Source organism: Myotis yumanensis, unplaced genomic scaffold (assembly GCF_028538775.1).
Source record: "Myotis yumanensis isolate MYYU_CA2020_CCGP unplaced genomic scaffold, mMyoYum1.0.hap1 SCAF_15, whole genome shotgun sequence".
Classification (NCBI taxonomy): Eukaryota; Metazoa; Chordata; class Mammalia; order Chiroptera; family Vespertilionidae; genus Myotis; species Myotis yumanensis.
This window is the reverse complement of record NW_027223766.1, coordinates 13,731,780-13,746,340: the sequence shown is the minus strand read 5'-3', so window position 1 is coordinate 13,746,340 and position 14,561 is coordinate 13,731,780. Positions and strand designations below refer to the sequence as shown.

Genomic DNA, 14,561 nt, shown 5'->3' with positions numbered 1-14,561 from the left:
TTGACTGTGAAGAATTATATAGCATCTCTTACATTTTCTACATTATTTTTTTTCTTGTAGCCCAAATTGTTTCTTGTGAAGTAAGATTAAGAGATCAGTGCAAAGGAACAACTTGCAATCGGTAATATTTATTATTATTGTCAAAATTAACTGACGAAAATGTCACAAATATTTTCATTTTTTTGCTGACATTCAGAGAAACTAAATTTTGTCCCCATTTTCTTTCATTTAGATATGAATGCCCTGCTGGCTGTGTGGATAGTAAAGCTAAAGTTGTTGGCAGTGTATATTATGAAATGGTAACTATTATAAATACAATTATTAGGAGCTAGAGTCCTTTCATATAATGTTTGATTTTTAATGTGCAAAATAATTTATATAAGCATAGATATTTTACTCAGAAATGCTTGTCAAATTTAAAGTTATGTAAATAGTAACTAGCTGTCTTTTATGCAGAACTCTAATGTTTTAATATCTTTTTCTCCACCCCTTTTCACCAAGCAATCCAGTATTTGTAAAGCTGCAATTCATTATGGTATAATAGACAATGATGGCGGTTGGGTAGATATCACTAGACAAGGAAGAAAACATTATTTCATCAAATCCAATAGAAATGGTATTCAAACAATCGGGTAAGTACCTGAATGCTCGTTTGATTTTAAATTGTAACAATGAGGCAATAAAATATTTTGGGGCAAAGCATAGAAGAATTTATACAGAGAGAAATTGGTCATTTTCAAAGTTCATTTTGGCTACAACATTTCCATAGACAAAAAGAAGAAAAAGTATTGAAATGAAAGTTGAACGCTTTGCTTCCAAAGAACATCCTGAAACTCCAAACTTCTTTTTAGAGTTTCATCAAAAATGCACAAATTTATAGTGGTTTTCATTGTGAGCCAATAAACCACTGAAAAGCTATGACAGAAAATATTGCAGAGAAGGCTTATAGATTTGCATATTCCCCTGCCCTGTTTAAGGGAGAATAGTTTATTTTTTACAACAGTAGTTTTGTTAATAAACTGAGATTAGTAGATAACAAAGAGCATTTTTGAAAAGTCACTAAGTATATGTCACCTTTCTTTTGTTCATTTAAATGTAATTTAATCTAATATAAAAGCAGTGATTATCTTTTAAAATGTTTCTCCTGTTAAGAACATGAAATATGTTATTCCAAAACCCTGTATATTTTCATATATACTCTCTAAAGAGTAGAAAAATAGAGGTTTGGGAAATATTTTTGTAGTGTCTCTTGCTTCTGTGTGAAAAAAGAAACATTATTGAACCTCAGATGAAATACCTTTTCTTAGAAAATGTGTCAGTTTCCTTTTGTACATATACAGTTGCACAAAACTCCACAGTAAAGTTGAAATTCATAATGATAAGGTTTTATTTAAAACCTTTGCAAATTCGTGGAATGAGATCCTTTGTAGACAGTTTTGACCAAAAGCTTGATGTGTGGTTGTCATCCATTACCCCCATTACACTCAAGTAAAGGCTTTATAGAAACATTTATTAATTGATTCATTCTGCAAATATTTATTAACTTCCTTGAATAAATAATAAATATTAGTCATTATTTTTAGTAAGGCAAACACTGGATGTTTGATTTAAAAACATTTATCCTATTTATTTGTTTCCTCTTAACTCCTATTTGATTATGTTTATTGTGGAAACTCTATTGAAATTGAAAGGTGTTTCATATTAAAGCCTTCCCTTTTGCAGTAGATGATTTTCTGAAAATCTGGATATAGATAAACCTATGAAATTGTTGGAATACAATGGTATACCTATTTTTGTTTTCCTATTTTATTATAATGTGTATGATGAAGAGGAATTCATTCATTTACAGTAGGCATTTTACTGCATACTAGGGGGATTAAATAATGCACACTCCTATAAGGTACTTATTATTTAGTGTTTTTATAACACTACCTTGTGTTTACTGTTGTGAAAGATTAAATAGTTTTGAGATTGATAGAGATCATTCACTAATATTAAGAATGCTATTGATACTTGAAGGTAATATAGATTTAGCATAAAGTAGATGATGTATTCTTATATTACTACTCATTTAGATATTTAAATAAGAGTGTTTAAGAAAAAAACAAAGTATTCATAGACCTAAAACCTACAGAAGTTGTGTGGATGTTGATACTTATAAGAAAACTAGAGGCCTGGTGCATGAATTTGTGCAGCAGTGGGGTCCATTGGCCTGGCCTGCGGGATTGGGCTGAAACTGGCTCTCTGACATCCCCCAAGGAGTCCCAGATTGTGAGAGGGCACAGGCCAGGCCGAGGAACACACTGGTGCATGATTGAGGCCGGGGAGGGACGCAGGAGGTTGGCCAGCTAGGGAAGGACCGCAGCAGGGCTCCAGGGCATGTTCAGCCCATCTCGCTCAGTCTCAATCAGCCAGACCCCAACAGCGAGCTGACCTACTGGTTGGAGCGTCTGTCTCCTGGTGGTCAGTGCACATCATAGCAAGCAGTTGAGCATCCTTAGCATATCGTTAGCATATTACACTTTGATTGGTTGAACAGCTGACCAGTCAACCAGACACTTAGCATATTAGGATTTTATTATACAGGATGATTGACATTTTTTGTTTTCATCTTCAGCAAATACCAGTCCGCTAATTCCTTCACCGTCTCTAAAGTAACAGGTTAGCACTTTTTTTCTATTTCACTTTCTTATGACTATGTTGCGTGCTACTGTTTCCAAAGAATTTGCTCCTTGTTTGTGTTTGATTTCTGTAGTTCAGGCTGTCACCTGTGAGACCACGGTGGAACAGCTCTGTCCATTTCATAAACCAGCTTCACACTGCCCAAGGTAACATTTTCTATATGTTCGCATTCTTCCTTGACAGTGAACATGTAAGGTGCGTCTATCCTGTGATAACTGTTTTTGCCTGAAATTCTTGTGTCTCAGGACTCAAAGGTGTGTGATCTCAAACTGCTAGGCAGCAGGCAGCAATGGGCTGTCACAAAGGCCACGCATTCCTAGTGTTCTTCCTTCAAGTGCCAGAGTAGCTTCTGCTATTCGGGCAGCGGGCTTGTGCCTGCAATCTGAGTGTTCACATGTGTACCAGACATCTGGCTCAGGCTGCTCGGGCTGCTATAAACACGGATCAAATATGTTTATTATAAAAGTATCATCTCCTCTTACTAGCACTTCACTTATTTTGGTCTCATGAGGCTCACAGATTTAATGAAGATCATGGTGTGTTTTATAATCTTAGAAAATGTTGTAGAATTTCTTTTTCAACTATCTCAAACCCCTGTACTTATACATTGCACTTTATAGAAAGAAGAAACAGATTGCTAAGTAAATCTGGGAAATTTTAACCTTATGATATGGTGAGAGAAGGAAAAATTTTGTATGTCAGTATTATGGCAGGCCCTCTCTCAGGCTTGTGACAGGTTTATGAGGATTGAATAGTAAGGATCACAGTGGAGCCTTTCAGCATGAATCCTCCCTGGAGGAGATGCTCAGTAAATGGTAATTTTATACCCATGGAACAATCTATAGCAGTATTGTCTGAAAGGAAAAGATCATTCAAGTAAAATATTAATAAAAAGTTTTTTATTTTTTTCACTTGTTTCAGGAAGGGAAATACCTACCTCCCCAAAAGAGAAATGATATAATTTTTGTAAAATTTAACTTTCACTGTCACCAGTATAACAAATCAGTGGAAATAATGATTTATGCATAATTTTGACCTTAATTAGTCTGTGAAGTCCCCCATCCCATTTTCTTTTATAGACCAGTGAAACAAAGGCTTTCTTCTTTTTTCTCATAAAATGTCTAATATTTGCATAAATTAGTTCATAATGGTATTATTTATATAGTATTTTATGACTTTTAGGGAACCATATAGTGGTGCATTTGTTTATAATTTTATATCACTTAAATTAGTTGAGGCATAAATCTATTCTGAGAGAGAATTCCGAGAGCAGATAAATGAAAGGATATTAACTCAAGACAAGCATGAAGAAACAAATAATTATTTATGATGGCCTCAACTCTAGATGAATATTTGGAAATCAACAGTTTATAGATGATAATTAAAACCATGAAATTGGATGAGACACGTAGGATGTGAACACAGAGAAAATAAACTATGAGATCTACGAGTCAAACAATGATTCAGATTTTCCAAGTTATCTGTTTAGTAAATTCTACAGTCACATTGGGTACCAAACACCCAGATTCTTAGAGTTACTTTCTGGTATTTCTTTTTGCTTTGAAGCCCTACATTAGAAACCTTCCTGGTAATTTTTTTTTTTTTTTTTTTTAAGAAAAGAAACACATTTGTGCCAAAGGCTGGAAGTGGCTAGTGTGAACAGAAGCAAAGGTGTTTTTACATTTGACCTATTTCGGAAGAAAAAAAAAAAGAGTAGGGTTTAGAATGCTGAGTTTACTTTTGTGTAAGCACGTCTGTCTTCTTAGTAATAACAAAGATTGTAGTAACCAGCTACTTATTATTCATAAATAAATATTTATTTTTCAGAGTATACTGCCCTCGTAACTGTATGCAGGCAAATCCACATTATGCTCGTGTGATTGGAACTCGGGTTTATTCTGATGTAAGTATCCTACTTTAGGCAGTTCTCAGCATTCATGAGTTTGTGTATGTGTTGAGTGTGTTGTAGGTGCATGTATGTATAGGTTCCATACACACACATTTAAATGTGTATATGTACACGTTTTAATTTATTAACTATTTTATAGAAGTGTTTGTTAAATGCAATGCCACTGAAGGCTATATGAAACTGCTTCAGTATATTCTTACATTTGTCCTCATTCTGGGTGCGCACATACACTGCAGCCACCCCCCTTGTCCAAGGTTCCACACTCCGTGGTCTCAGTTACCTGCAGCCAACCATGGTCAGAAAATAAGAAATAAAAATTTTTCAGAAATGAACAATTCGTTTGTTTTAAATTGCATGCTGTCCTGGGTAGCTTGATGAAGTCTTGTGATGTCCTGGCGTCTCCATAATGTAGATGCTCCCGTCCTGTTAGTTACGTAGTAGCCGGATCTGTTATCACGTCAACTGTCATGGTATCGCAGGGCTTGCATTCCACTCACCCTTACTTTACTTCATAACAACCCCAAGTGCAAGAGTAGTGATGCCAGAGAGAAAACCTAAAGTGCTCCTTTAAGTGAAAGATGACCACAGTACAGTAAGATATTCTATGGGGGTGACGGGAGTGGGGAGAGAGAGAGAGAGAAAGAGAGAGAGAGAGAGACACCACAACCTTATTTGCATAACGTATTACAGTCCATATTTATAATTGTAGTATTTTATTATTGATGTTACTCTCTTACTGTACCTAATTTATAGATTAAATTTTATCCTAGTATGTATATATGAGAAATACATAGCATATATAGGGTTCAGTATTATCTGTGGTTTCTGGTATCCATCAGGGGTCTTGGAAGTGTGGCCTCCATGGATAAGGGGTGAGGGGGGGGTACTATGCAGAACAAGGAAACAGATTCTGCACTGACATACATATTCTCAGAAGAGTTAATGATCAGTAATACTGATAAATGAATATCCATATGTAAATAGGGGTGCACAATAATTTATTTTTATTAAATTTTTCTTTATATCCTACCCATATATCTTACATCACAAACTTAATGAAATTGTCTGGAGGCATTCTTGGAAGCAAAATGCATTTTGCTTTTCTTTAGTCTTCCTTTAGGTTCTTCAGCATTTGAAGTATATACTGGATTATTAAGAATTGGTCCAGTGTATGAACAATATCTTCACTGCCAAAGGGGGATTTACGAAGTAGCATAGAATGACAAACAGATAATATGCTAGAATTCATACAAAAGGAAACCAGTTGAGGGGTGCTGTAATGGATGGCATTCCTGGGATCGGACAAGGCATTTGAACTGTGATGGCTTTGGTACGGATGAGCTCCTCTTGAGCCAGGTTTCAAGCGTGGGTTGGAAAAGGGGATTAAGGAACACATTCTAGGTGGGGTGAATGGCGCCCATGGAGACATGCAGGGAGACCACATAAGTTGCAAGGGAGCAGAGCACATAGGTTTGCTTTGCACTGGTGAGAATGGAAGCTGAAAAGGCTACAACCAATTTAGTGTGACGTAGAGGGATCCAGCTCTTGAAACATATAAATGGACAGTCTGAATGCATGCTGATGAGTTTGGATTTTGTGTGGCAGACATTTAGAGACCATAACGGATTTCTAAAACAGAGAGTTACAAAATCACACTTAGGAAACAATAATCTTGATGCACATGTCCAGTTGAATTCTATGGAAATGCGACTGTGAAGAGAGGTCTGCAATATGTATGTTACTACCTTATTTCTCTGGGTGAGTTCCTTTAAATGCAGGCGTTTCTTTCAGGTCAGCTTTACCTTGAAATTATTCTCCACATCTCAGTTTCCCCCAAGCTCCAGCTCTGCAGTGTGCTATCTGCAGCTTGAATGCCCTGTTGATATTTAACTTGCTGGTGCTCATGTTTGTTTATATCTTCTTGTTTCTGTTTAAAAAAACCCAAAACATCCTTTTTCTAACTTTCTGTCAAAATCATGGTCACTCTTCACATCCTAAATTATGGCTACTTTCTCTCCTAATCCAAGGATAATGTTGCCCTTCTTTCAACCCTATTGCTTTGTTTTCTCCTATTAGCACTTAGCTGATTCTGTGAGCTATTATGATTGTTTCCCCACCTCTTCTATTAGTTTTTAAGTCCCTCGAGGGCAGCAGCTGGGCATTTCATGCATCACTTTATCATCAACGATTTGATGGGTGCCCAGTTGTGATCAAGACAGGCTGGCTCCCTGACTTGACTTAGAGGACAGAGTAACATCAGAAACTAAGCAAATAACTTGCACATAAATATTTGTTGAAAAAAATAAATGAATTTGTATATATGAATGAGCATATCTAGAATATCTAGACTCATCAGAGAGTTTCAAAGAAATCATTCTTTTCAGATTGTCCCTTTAAGCACCAAAACTTTTCATTTTAGTTGAAAATCTTTCAAAATATCCTCCACAGTCCTATAGCAATAAGAAATCTCTTTGCTAGAGTGAAGGATTTGTTAGGACTTATATCCTGAGATCATTTTATCTTTCTTCTTCAGTGAAATGGACAGATAATTATGTATTATTATGTAGATCCTTTTAAGCATAAGTTGGCAATATAAAGATTACTATTACTGGTAAGTGCAGAGAAAGAGATTCAACCGTCACCTGCCAATCTTCCCACCACTACAAAATAGATTACATCTGTAAATGCAAGATATGGAGAGATGAGAGCCAATCTACCCACCTCCCTCTTTCTCTCTCCCTCTCCCCTTCCCCACCTTCCTCTCTTTTCCTCTGTGGAGTTACAACTTATGTTTTATTGATGTCAGCTTTTATTTCTCATTTGTGACAGATGAAGTTACTTCTTGCATTCATTAAAAATGTTCCACTGTTTTCACAGATAAATTTTTCCCCCATGATGTTATTAATGCTTTTAAAGTGTGGACATGAACAGAAAATCTCTTCTGATCTCTGAACTCAAATCAGAATGCCTGCTGACTGCATAGTTATGGGCAAAGCAATAGTTTCAAAACATATTACATGCTTGGATTTAGCGAGTGCTATCTAAGCACTTTCATTGCCTTTGGAAAAAATGCTGATAATGCCTCTTTTGACGGAGCAAGATAAATACTGAAATGTGTAAGGAATTCTTCTTAATTCTATCTGTTATGAACCATACTGGATACAAATATTAATTCAGCTAGGGACTTTAACTGATGGATAAAATGCCTCCTGAGAGTAAGGATGTGGGGTTTAGATATATAGCCTTTTGTGGTTGATTAAAACATGAAGAGGATTAACCAGCTTGGCATTCTGGCTCTCTGATCTAATAAATACTGACAGATGCCGCAAGGTTCAGAGCACAGTAATAAAGCAAGGTCACGTAAGATGCACTTCACAAAGCACGTTAAGCCCCTCACATGTGTGTGGCGATGAGAGAAGAGCACACCAGTGGGACCAGAACAGGCCCGTGGGGAAAGGAGGTGGATCACTTTGTGCTGGACCAGTTGGTGTTTCTTAGTGTGGGACTGCCTCCGGCTGTACGCAGCTATCTTGACAAATTTCGGCAGAACATTTGCATTAAAGCAAATGTTAAAATTTAGAGAGTCAGCCATTTAAAAAATTTGAATGTGCTGGACCTGAAACAACAATTTTCTCCTCCATAGAAATCCCATGCAATTCAGATTATGTAACTGACACAATGCAATGACCACAGAGCGGGCGGTCCTGGTCCCTCGAGTCAGACATTCACACGGGGGTGGCCATAGACATTGCACATCTAGGTGGGAGCTGTGGTTGTTCTTCATATTTGGGGGAGGCGGGGTTACTGTTTGGGGAAAATTTTCTCTGAAGATATTACATTATTTAATAGGGAAAAACTCCCCATTTAATATATACCTGTATTTTGGAAAAGGGCCCGTAGAGATATACAGAGGCATGTTGAGTTGTTTATAAGCCAAGCTGAAGATAAATGAGGTTCTGATAATCCAATCTGTGAACATTAGGTCAGAGTGACTCCAGTAGGGACTAGCAAAGGCAGCGATTTGAGAATGATCAATAGGCCCAGAAGAGATCAAAGGAGCTGATTTGCATTTTATTGCTTCAACAACAGAGAAAGCCTGTTGTTTGGATGGCATAGGTTCTCTAGATTAGATGGGGAGGGCGTCTCACCACTGCAGCCGCACTTGAGCTCTGCCCTCAGACTGGCTCAGAAGTGGCTTTAACTCTGACTTTTGAAACATTCCTCTGCACAAAACATCATCATCCCGCTGCTGCTCCCGAGGATCCACGGAGAGACAGAGGTCAGCGACTCAGTCCAGCGGAAGAGCGAGCGGACGAGTTCCGCAGGGGTTTGCTAACGGCAGGTCCTTCCTTGTCCCCTCAGCTGTCCAGCATCTGCAGAGCAGCGGTCCATGCCGGGGTGGTTCGCAATCACGGTGGTTATGTGGACGTTATGCCCGTGGACCGAAGAAAGGCTTACACTGCTTCTTTTCAGAATGGAATCTTCTCAGAAAGGTACACTTTCGATCACATATGTAATCTCTCTATCCTTTTGTGCTTGCTTTACGAGCAGCTCATTTCTGTGTGGGTCTGAGGTTAGTGGCCGAGCGGCGTTTACTTTGCTGATGGCAGTAGTAGGTTTACCAGGAATGGGAGAGGCGTAGTACCAGAGGTGCCTGTCTCCTGCAGGCTTTCAAAAATCAAAATCAAAATCGGATTACAAGTCAGAACCACTCTTTTGTTAACTGATCTTCTAATGAGGAAATAGCTTTCATCCTCTTTTGGATTTTCTAGATTAGGTTTTTATATGTAATTCCTCCTAGATGAGCAAGGCACTGAATATTTCTCTAATCCAGTTATCTGACGAAATATTTGACAAAAAACAATGAGTCTGGTTTTCCCCAGAGCCAAATTTTCTTTTTGATTGGATGTTGGGTGCCTCCTATGACATAAGTGAACTCTTTCAGGTCATCTCAGCGTATCTGGCTCATTAGTATCATATATTTTGGTGGTTTGAGAAAATGCATGGGGCTTACTTTATCAAGTATTAATAAAAGTTGAAAGAACCTATAGTGATTTTTCAAATCACTGGTACTTGTGGAAGTATTAAATCCCATATATTTTGTATAAATACAGAATACCCCCTAGCTTTACATATGTAGAGAAGGTCTACATTATAGTAAGGTTCCTTTAAAGCAGCGGTTCTCAACCTGTGGGTCGCGACCCCTTTGGGGGTCGAACGACCCTTTCACAGGGGTTGCCTAAGACCATCGGAAAACACATATATAATTACATATTGTTTTTGTGATTAATCACTATGCTTTATTTTTTGTTCAATTTGTAACAATGAAAATAATTTTATGGTTGGGGGTCACCACAACATGAGGAACTGTATTAAAGGGTCGTGGCCTTAGGAAGGTTGAGAACCACTGCTTTAAAGGACACCGAAGGGTATGCCCTGCAGGGCCAGGATTGCCTTCCACAGAACCATCGGGGTGCCATCTCCATGAAAAGACTGATTTGTATTTAGCATCCGTTTTCAGGTGAGACTATGTCAAGGTGACTTCTCTATAGCCTGGCTTGTGGTCTCCTTAAGCAGATACGCTATATAGTCGATTCTTGAGTTATAAGAGTCTGATATGCAGTTTCATAACCTGAGCTGAGCGATGTGGTTTCATTATACCTGTCATATTTCTTTTTTCTTTTTAATCCTCACCCCAGGATATGTTTTTATTATTATTTTTTTAAAGAAAGAGAGGAAAGGAGGGAGAGTAAGAGAGAAACATTGGTGTGCAAGAGAAACATGGATCAGTTGCCTCCCATACATGCCCTGACTAGGGATCCAACCCACAACTTAGGTATGTGCCCTGACCGGGAATTGAACCCGGTGTATGGGGCAACCCTCCAACCAACTGAGCTACCCAGCCAGGGCACCTGTCATAGTTCTTAACTTTATTTTTAAACAGTAAGACTGAGAATACTTATTTCTGAGAATCTGCTATGAATTCCCCAGATGCTGCTGGGCACTTCAAGTACATTAATGCAGTTCCACCAACAGCACTATAAAGATGATTCTGTCAACACTAATGTTGACAGAGTATTAACTGAGGCTCAGAGAGGATACGTGGTATGTCCAAGGCCATACAACTGGTCAGTCTCAGAGCTCAGGTTTACACTAGATCTGTAAGCTCAGAAATCTGCATTTTCCCAGTATTATCACTGTGTACAAAGAAAACACATTCACTTCTAGAACTTAGTCAATCTGTGTCCTCTGAATAAAATGGCTTTCAAGTGGCCATCAGCTTGTGTAAAACACCTGGCCCCTATGTTTGTGGTGTGTGCACACCTTTTTTTAATATATACTCTAAAATTCTCCCCTTTTCTTATACATGAATAAACATATACAAGGAATTTTATTTTGTCTCCCTTTTAGCATTTATTGTGTTGGTCTCCAAAGTCCTTTTTATCATTAAGAAAGGAAAACTGTATGCTTAAAAAAGTTGTGTAAATATTGTCATTTTAAAAATTCCTGTACACAGACTTCAAAAGCATACATTTGATTAGAATAAATAATGATTAATGGCATTATTAATATGTTTTAAACTTTAGGCATTTAAACAAAACATCCCTTGATTGATATTGGCAAATAAAATATAAGTAATTTAAGAAAGAGTAAAATGCATGATTCTGTATTGCTTTTCACTTGTCTTAAAATATCTCCAAAATGAGATTGAGTGGTGTGTGTGTGTGTGTGTGTGTGTGTGTGTGTGTGTTTTCATTTTAATGAAAAAAATTCTTAGGACCTTCCAGATTTGACCATTAAATTTTCTCACTAAGAGTTTTCTTGAAACTGTAGATGTTAAAAAATCTTAATGCATATGATAGCCATAAAATTTAAATTTTTGTCAGACTTTGGAAATGCTAATGCTAGGGCTGCAGAGTATTGCTTAAATAGCACCATCTTTTTCACTTGCCGTTCATATCTGACCTTGGCAGTCAGGCAGTGAAGCTGGGTCTCAGCACTGAATAGCAGCATCTCAGTATCCCCCCAGGGAAACCGCACTGCAGCTGCGAGCTGCTCTGTTGGAAACAGAGGTGGTAATCTATGAAAACATGATCTGGATTCGGTGAAGGTCGATATAAAATACTATTATGACTACTGTGCATCTTAAGTTTCTTTAGTGAACTTGCAGCGCAGCATTTAACCAAGATTTAAAGAATTGTGTTATCATTCTCAAGGTTTTATTGGTCACGTAGGTGCCAACCTACAGAACCCATGACACACACACACACACACACACACACGCAAGTTATGGAATAAGAGTCCTCAGCAGAAGACTGTAAAATGTCTCACTTCCTGCCTGGCCCACATAGCTCAGTTGGTTGGGCATTACCATGGGCACCAAAAGGTTGCTAGTAGGATTCCCAGTCAGCGCACTTATCTGGGTTGCAGGCTCCATCCCCAGTAGAGGGCTTGCAGGAGGCAGCTGAATGATGTTTCTCTCTCTCTCTCTCTCTCTCCCCCTCTCTCTCTCCCTTTCTAAAAATAAAAAAATATATTTTAAAAATTAAAATAAAAAGAATTATGTCATCCTCATTCTAGCTTTCCAATAACTATAAATTACAGCAGCCTAAGACAGGTGACCATCTGGCCGCACAGGGCGGCTTACTTGACTGTCAGAAGAAAGCATGATTTATTTGAGGGATTATATGTAGAGGTGACATCAATGTACTATTTATATTTTTGCAGTTTACAGAATCCTCCAGGAGGAAAGGCATTCAGAGTATTTGCTGTTGTGTGAGGCGGAACACCTGGAAGAGGAGCGTGAAGACTATCCCAAATGCCATATTTCTGAAGTGTATAAAACTGTAACATTACTGTACAGAAGGTCACAACTATTTTCAGCTCCCCCCATCCCCCCCCAAAAAATGCCAAATGCATATAAATCTTGATACACAAAGTCTGTAAAATAAAACATGGGACATTATTAGCTTTGGAAAAAGTAATGGATATGTAATGGTTTTAGAAATCCTGTGTTAAATATTGCTATATTTTCTTAGCAGTTATTTCTACAGTTAATTACATAGTCATGGTTGTTCTACATTTTATATGTTATATTATATGGTGCTTTGTATATGCCACTAATAACATGAATCTAAGCATTGAATGTGAATGGCCCTCAGACAATCATCTGGTACATTTAAAAACAACAGTGACAAAAATAATAACTCTAAAAATGAAAGAAACGGTGTTATTACATTTCTCCCCAGTTTAATACTATGCCATTACCTACTCCAAATAATCTCAAAATATTTTCCACTTAGTATCTGTATAGTTTTTTTCTTCTGTTAAGTTTAGGCATATAGGATATTAAGTCCTGGTGCTGTACTTCTTGTTTGTATAAAAAAAAGTCCTTAATATCCACATAAATCTGTTGGACTGTTTGATTCCCTGGGAATGGCTTTTGTAGTAAATGCAATGAAGTCAGAGCGATGGTGGAAAACATTCCTTGTGGTCACACAGTTAACAAAGGGGTAAGCATGGGTAGCCAGAGCTTTTTGTGTGTTGTTCTCACTGACGTCATATTTTCTTTTGTATCCTGGCAAATACTCCTGCGGGCCAGGAAGTATCATAGCAAAACGTTGAACAAAGATGAACTAATGTATTGCATCACCATTGCCACTGATTTTCCTAATGGTACATGGCTGTGTGTATAAATGTTGCCATACTATGGTGCCTATAATGGTGATATATTTGTTTCTATGAAAAATGTATTGTGCTTTGAGACTAAAAATCTGTAAAATGTTAATTTTGTGTTTTTTTTTTCTGCTGGTGAATTTACTCTTTCCCTGTATACATATTAAAATAATCATGTTTCAAACTATTATTTTCAGTCTCTTTGGCATACTCATTTTGATTTAGAAATCATTTTTAATTTTCAAAATTGTTATCTTTTAAATTTGGGTTATTGACATTAATATAAATAACACCCTTAATACCAAAAGTCTGCAAAGTCAACCTGAGTAGGTATTTGTATGTGAAAGGAGAGATGATCATAAGTTTAGAAATATTCTATTAAGGGAAAATTTGAATACAATGAGGGAAATGAATTTCTAAACTAGAAGAAAATAATCTAGAAGATAGAAAGTGATTGTAAAGGAATGGACAATAGATACTCTAAATATTTTTAGAAAGTAAATGAGTAGGTGTTTAGGAGCAGAATATAGGGATAAATTACACAAGTCAGGGAAAGTAAGAAAGATGGATAAAAAAAAAAAGGAGGACCTCGTATATACAGCTGCTCAAGAGCAAATTGTGAAGATAATGAACATCATGATCAGCTTTCAAACATTGGCTGGGAATTAAATGTTTCAAAATATAGGTAATCCAAACTTAAGCACTTATATATTAAACATTTCAAAACTTAAAGCAAATTTGGTGGGAAAATTTTTTCCAAATGACTCATTATACCTTCTTGAACAGCATGATTGAAATCTAAACTTTAGCTAGATTCATCTATTTCTCACTTCTCCCCATCAGTTCAGCCAGGATTTTAGTATTGTCCCTAGTTCAGATATTTATCATCAATTTTCCATACTATTTCAATGTTTCCACTGGAGTCTTCTCATTTTGTTAAACTCCATTCCTTTTCAATGCATCCTTAATTTTTTCACTGGAATCACTTTTTTATAAGTGGCCATCATTTAAGAAAACCAAATCATCTTATAAAAGCACTAGATGCCCGATGCACAAAATTCGTGCAAGAGTAGGCAGGCCTTCCTTCCCCCACTGCTGGCACCGGCTTCCCTCTGGCTCCTGGGACCCGGTCTTCCTTAGCAGCCCCATCCCCAGCTTCATTTGGAAGGATGTCCAGAAGGACATCTGGACTAATTAGCATGTTATGCTTTTATTATAGATTTAAAGACCTCTGTAGTCTTGTTCCATATTGATTTTCTATGCTCTTCTACACAACGTGTGGTCTTGAGTGAGC

At 37.3% G+C, this 14,561-nt stretch overlaps 1 protein-coding gene across 1 annotated transcript in view; it reads left to right on the top strand.

Annotated features, from left to right (window-relative positions):
* CRISPLD1 (cysteine rich secretory protein LCCL domain containing 1) overlaps positions 1–13,408 on the top strand; it is a 38,218-nt gene extending 24,810 nt beyond the window's left edge. Inside the window, exons 8-15 of the mRNA XM_070391898.1 lie at positions 61–121; positions 233–299; positions 502–632; positions 2,618–2,661; positions 2,756–2,828; positions 4,510–4,585; positions 8,954–9,084; positions 12,320–13,408. Of these exons, the coding sequence (XP_070247999.1) occupies positions 61–121; positions 233–299; positions 502–632; positions 2,618–2,661; positions 2,756–2,828; positions 4,510–4,585; positions 8,954–9,084; positions 12,320–12,371 (635 nt within the window). The 3' untranslated portion in view covers positions 12,372–13,408. The remainder of the gene's footprint in view (positions 1–60; positions 122–232; positions 300–501; positions 633–2,617; positions 2,662–2,755; positions 2,829–4,509; positions 4,586–8,953; positions 9,085–12,319) is intronic.
* Positions 13,409–14,561: the final 1,153 nt, after the last annotated feature.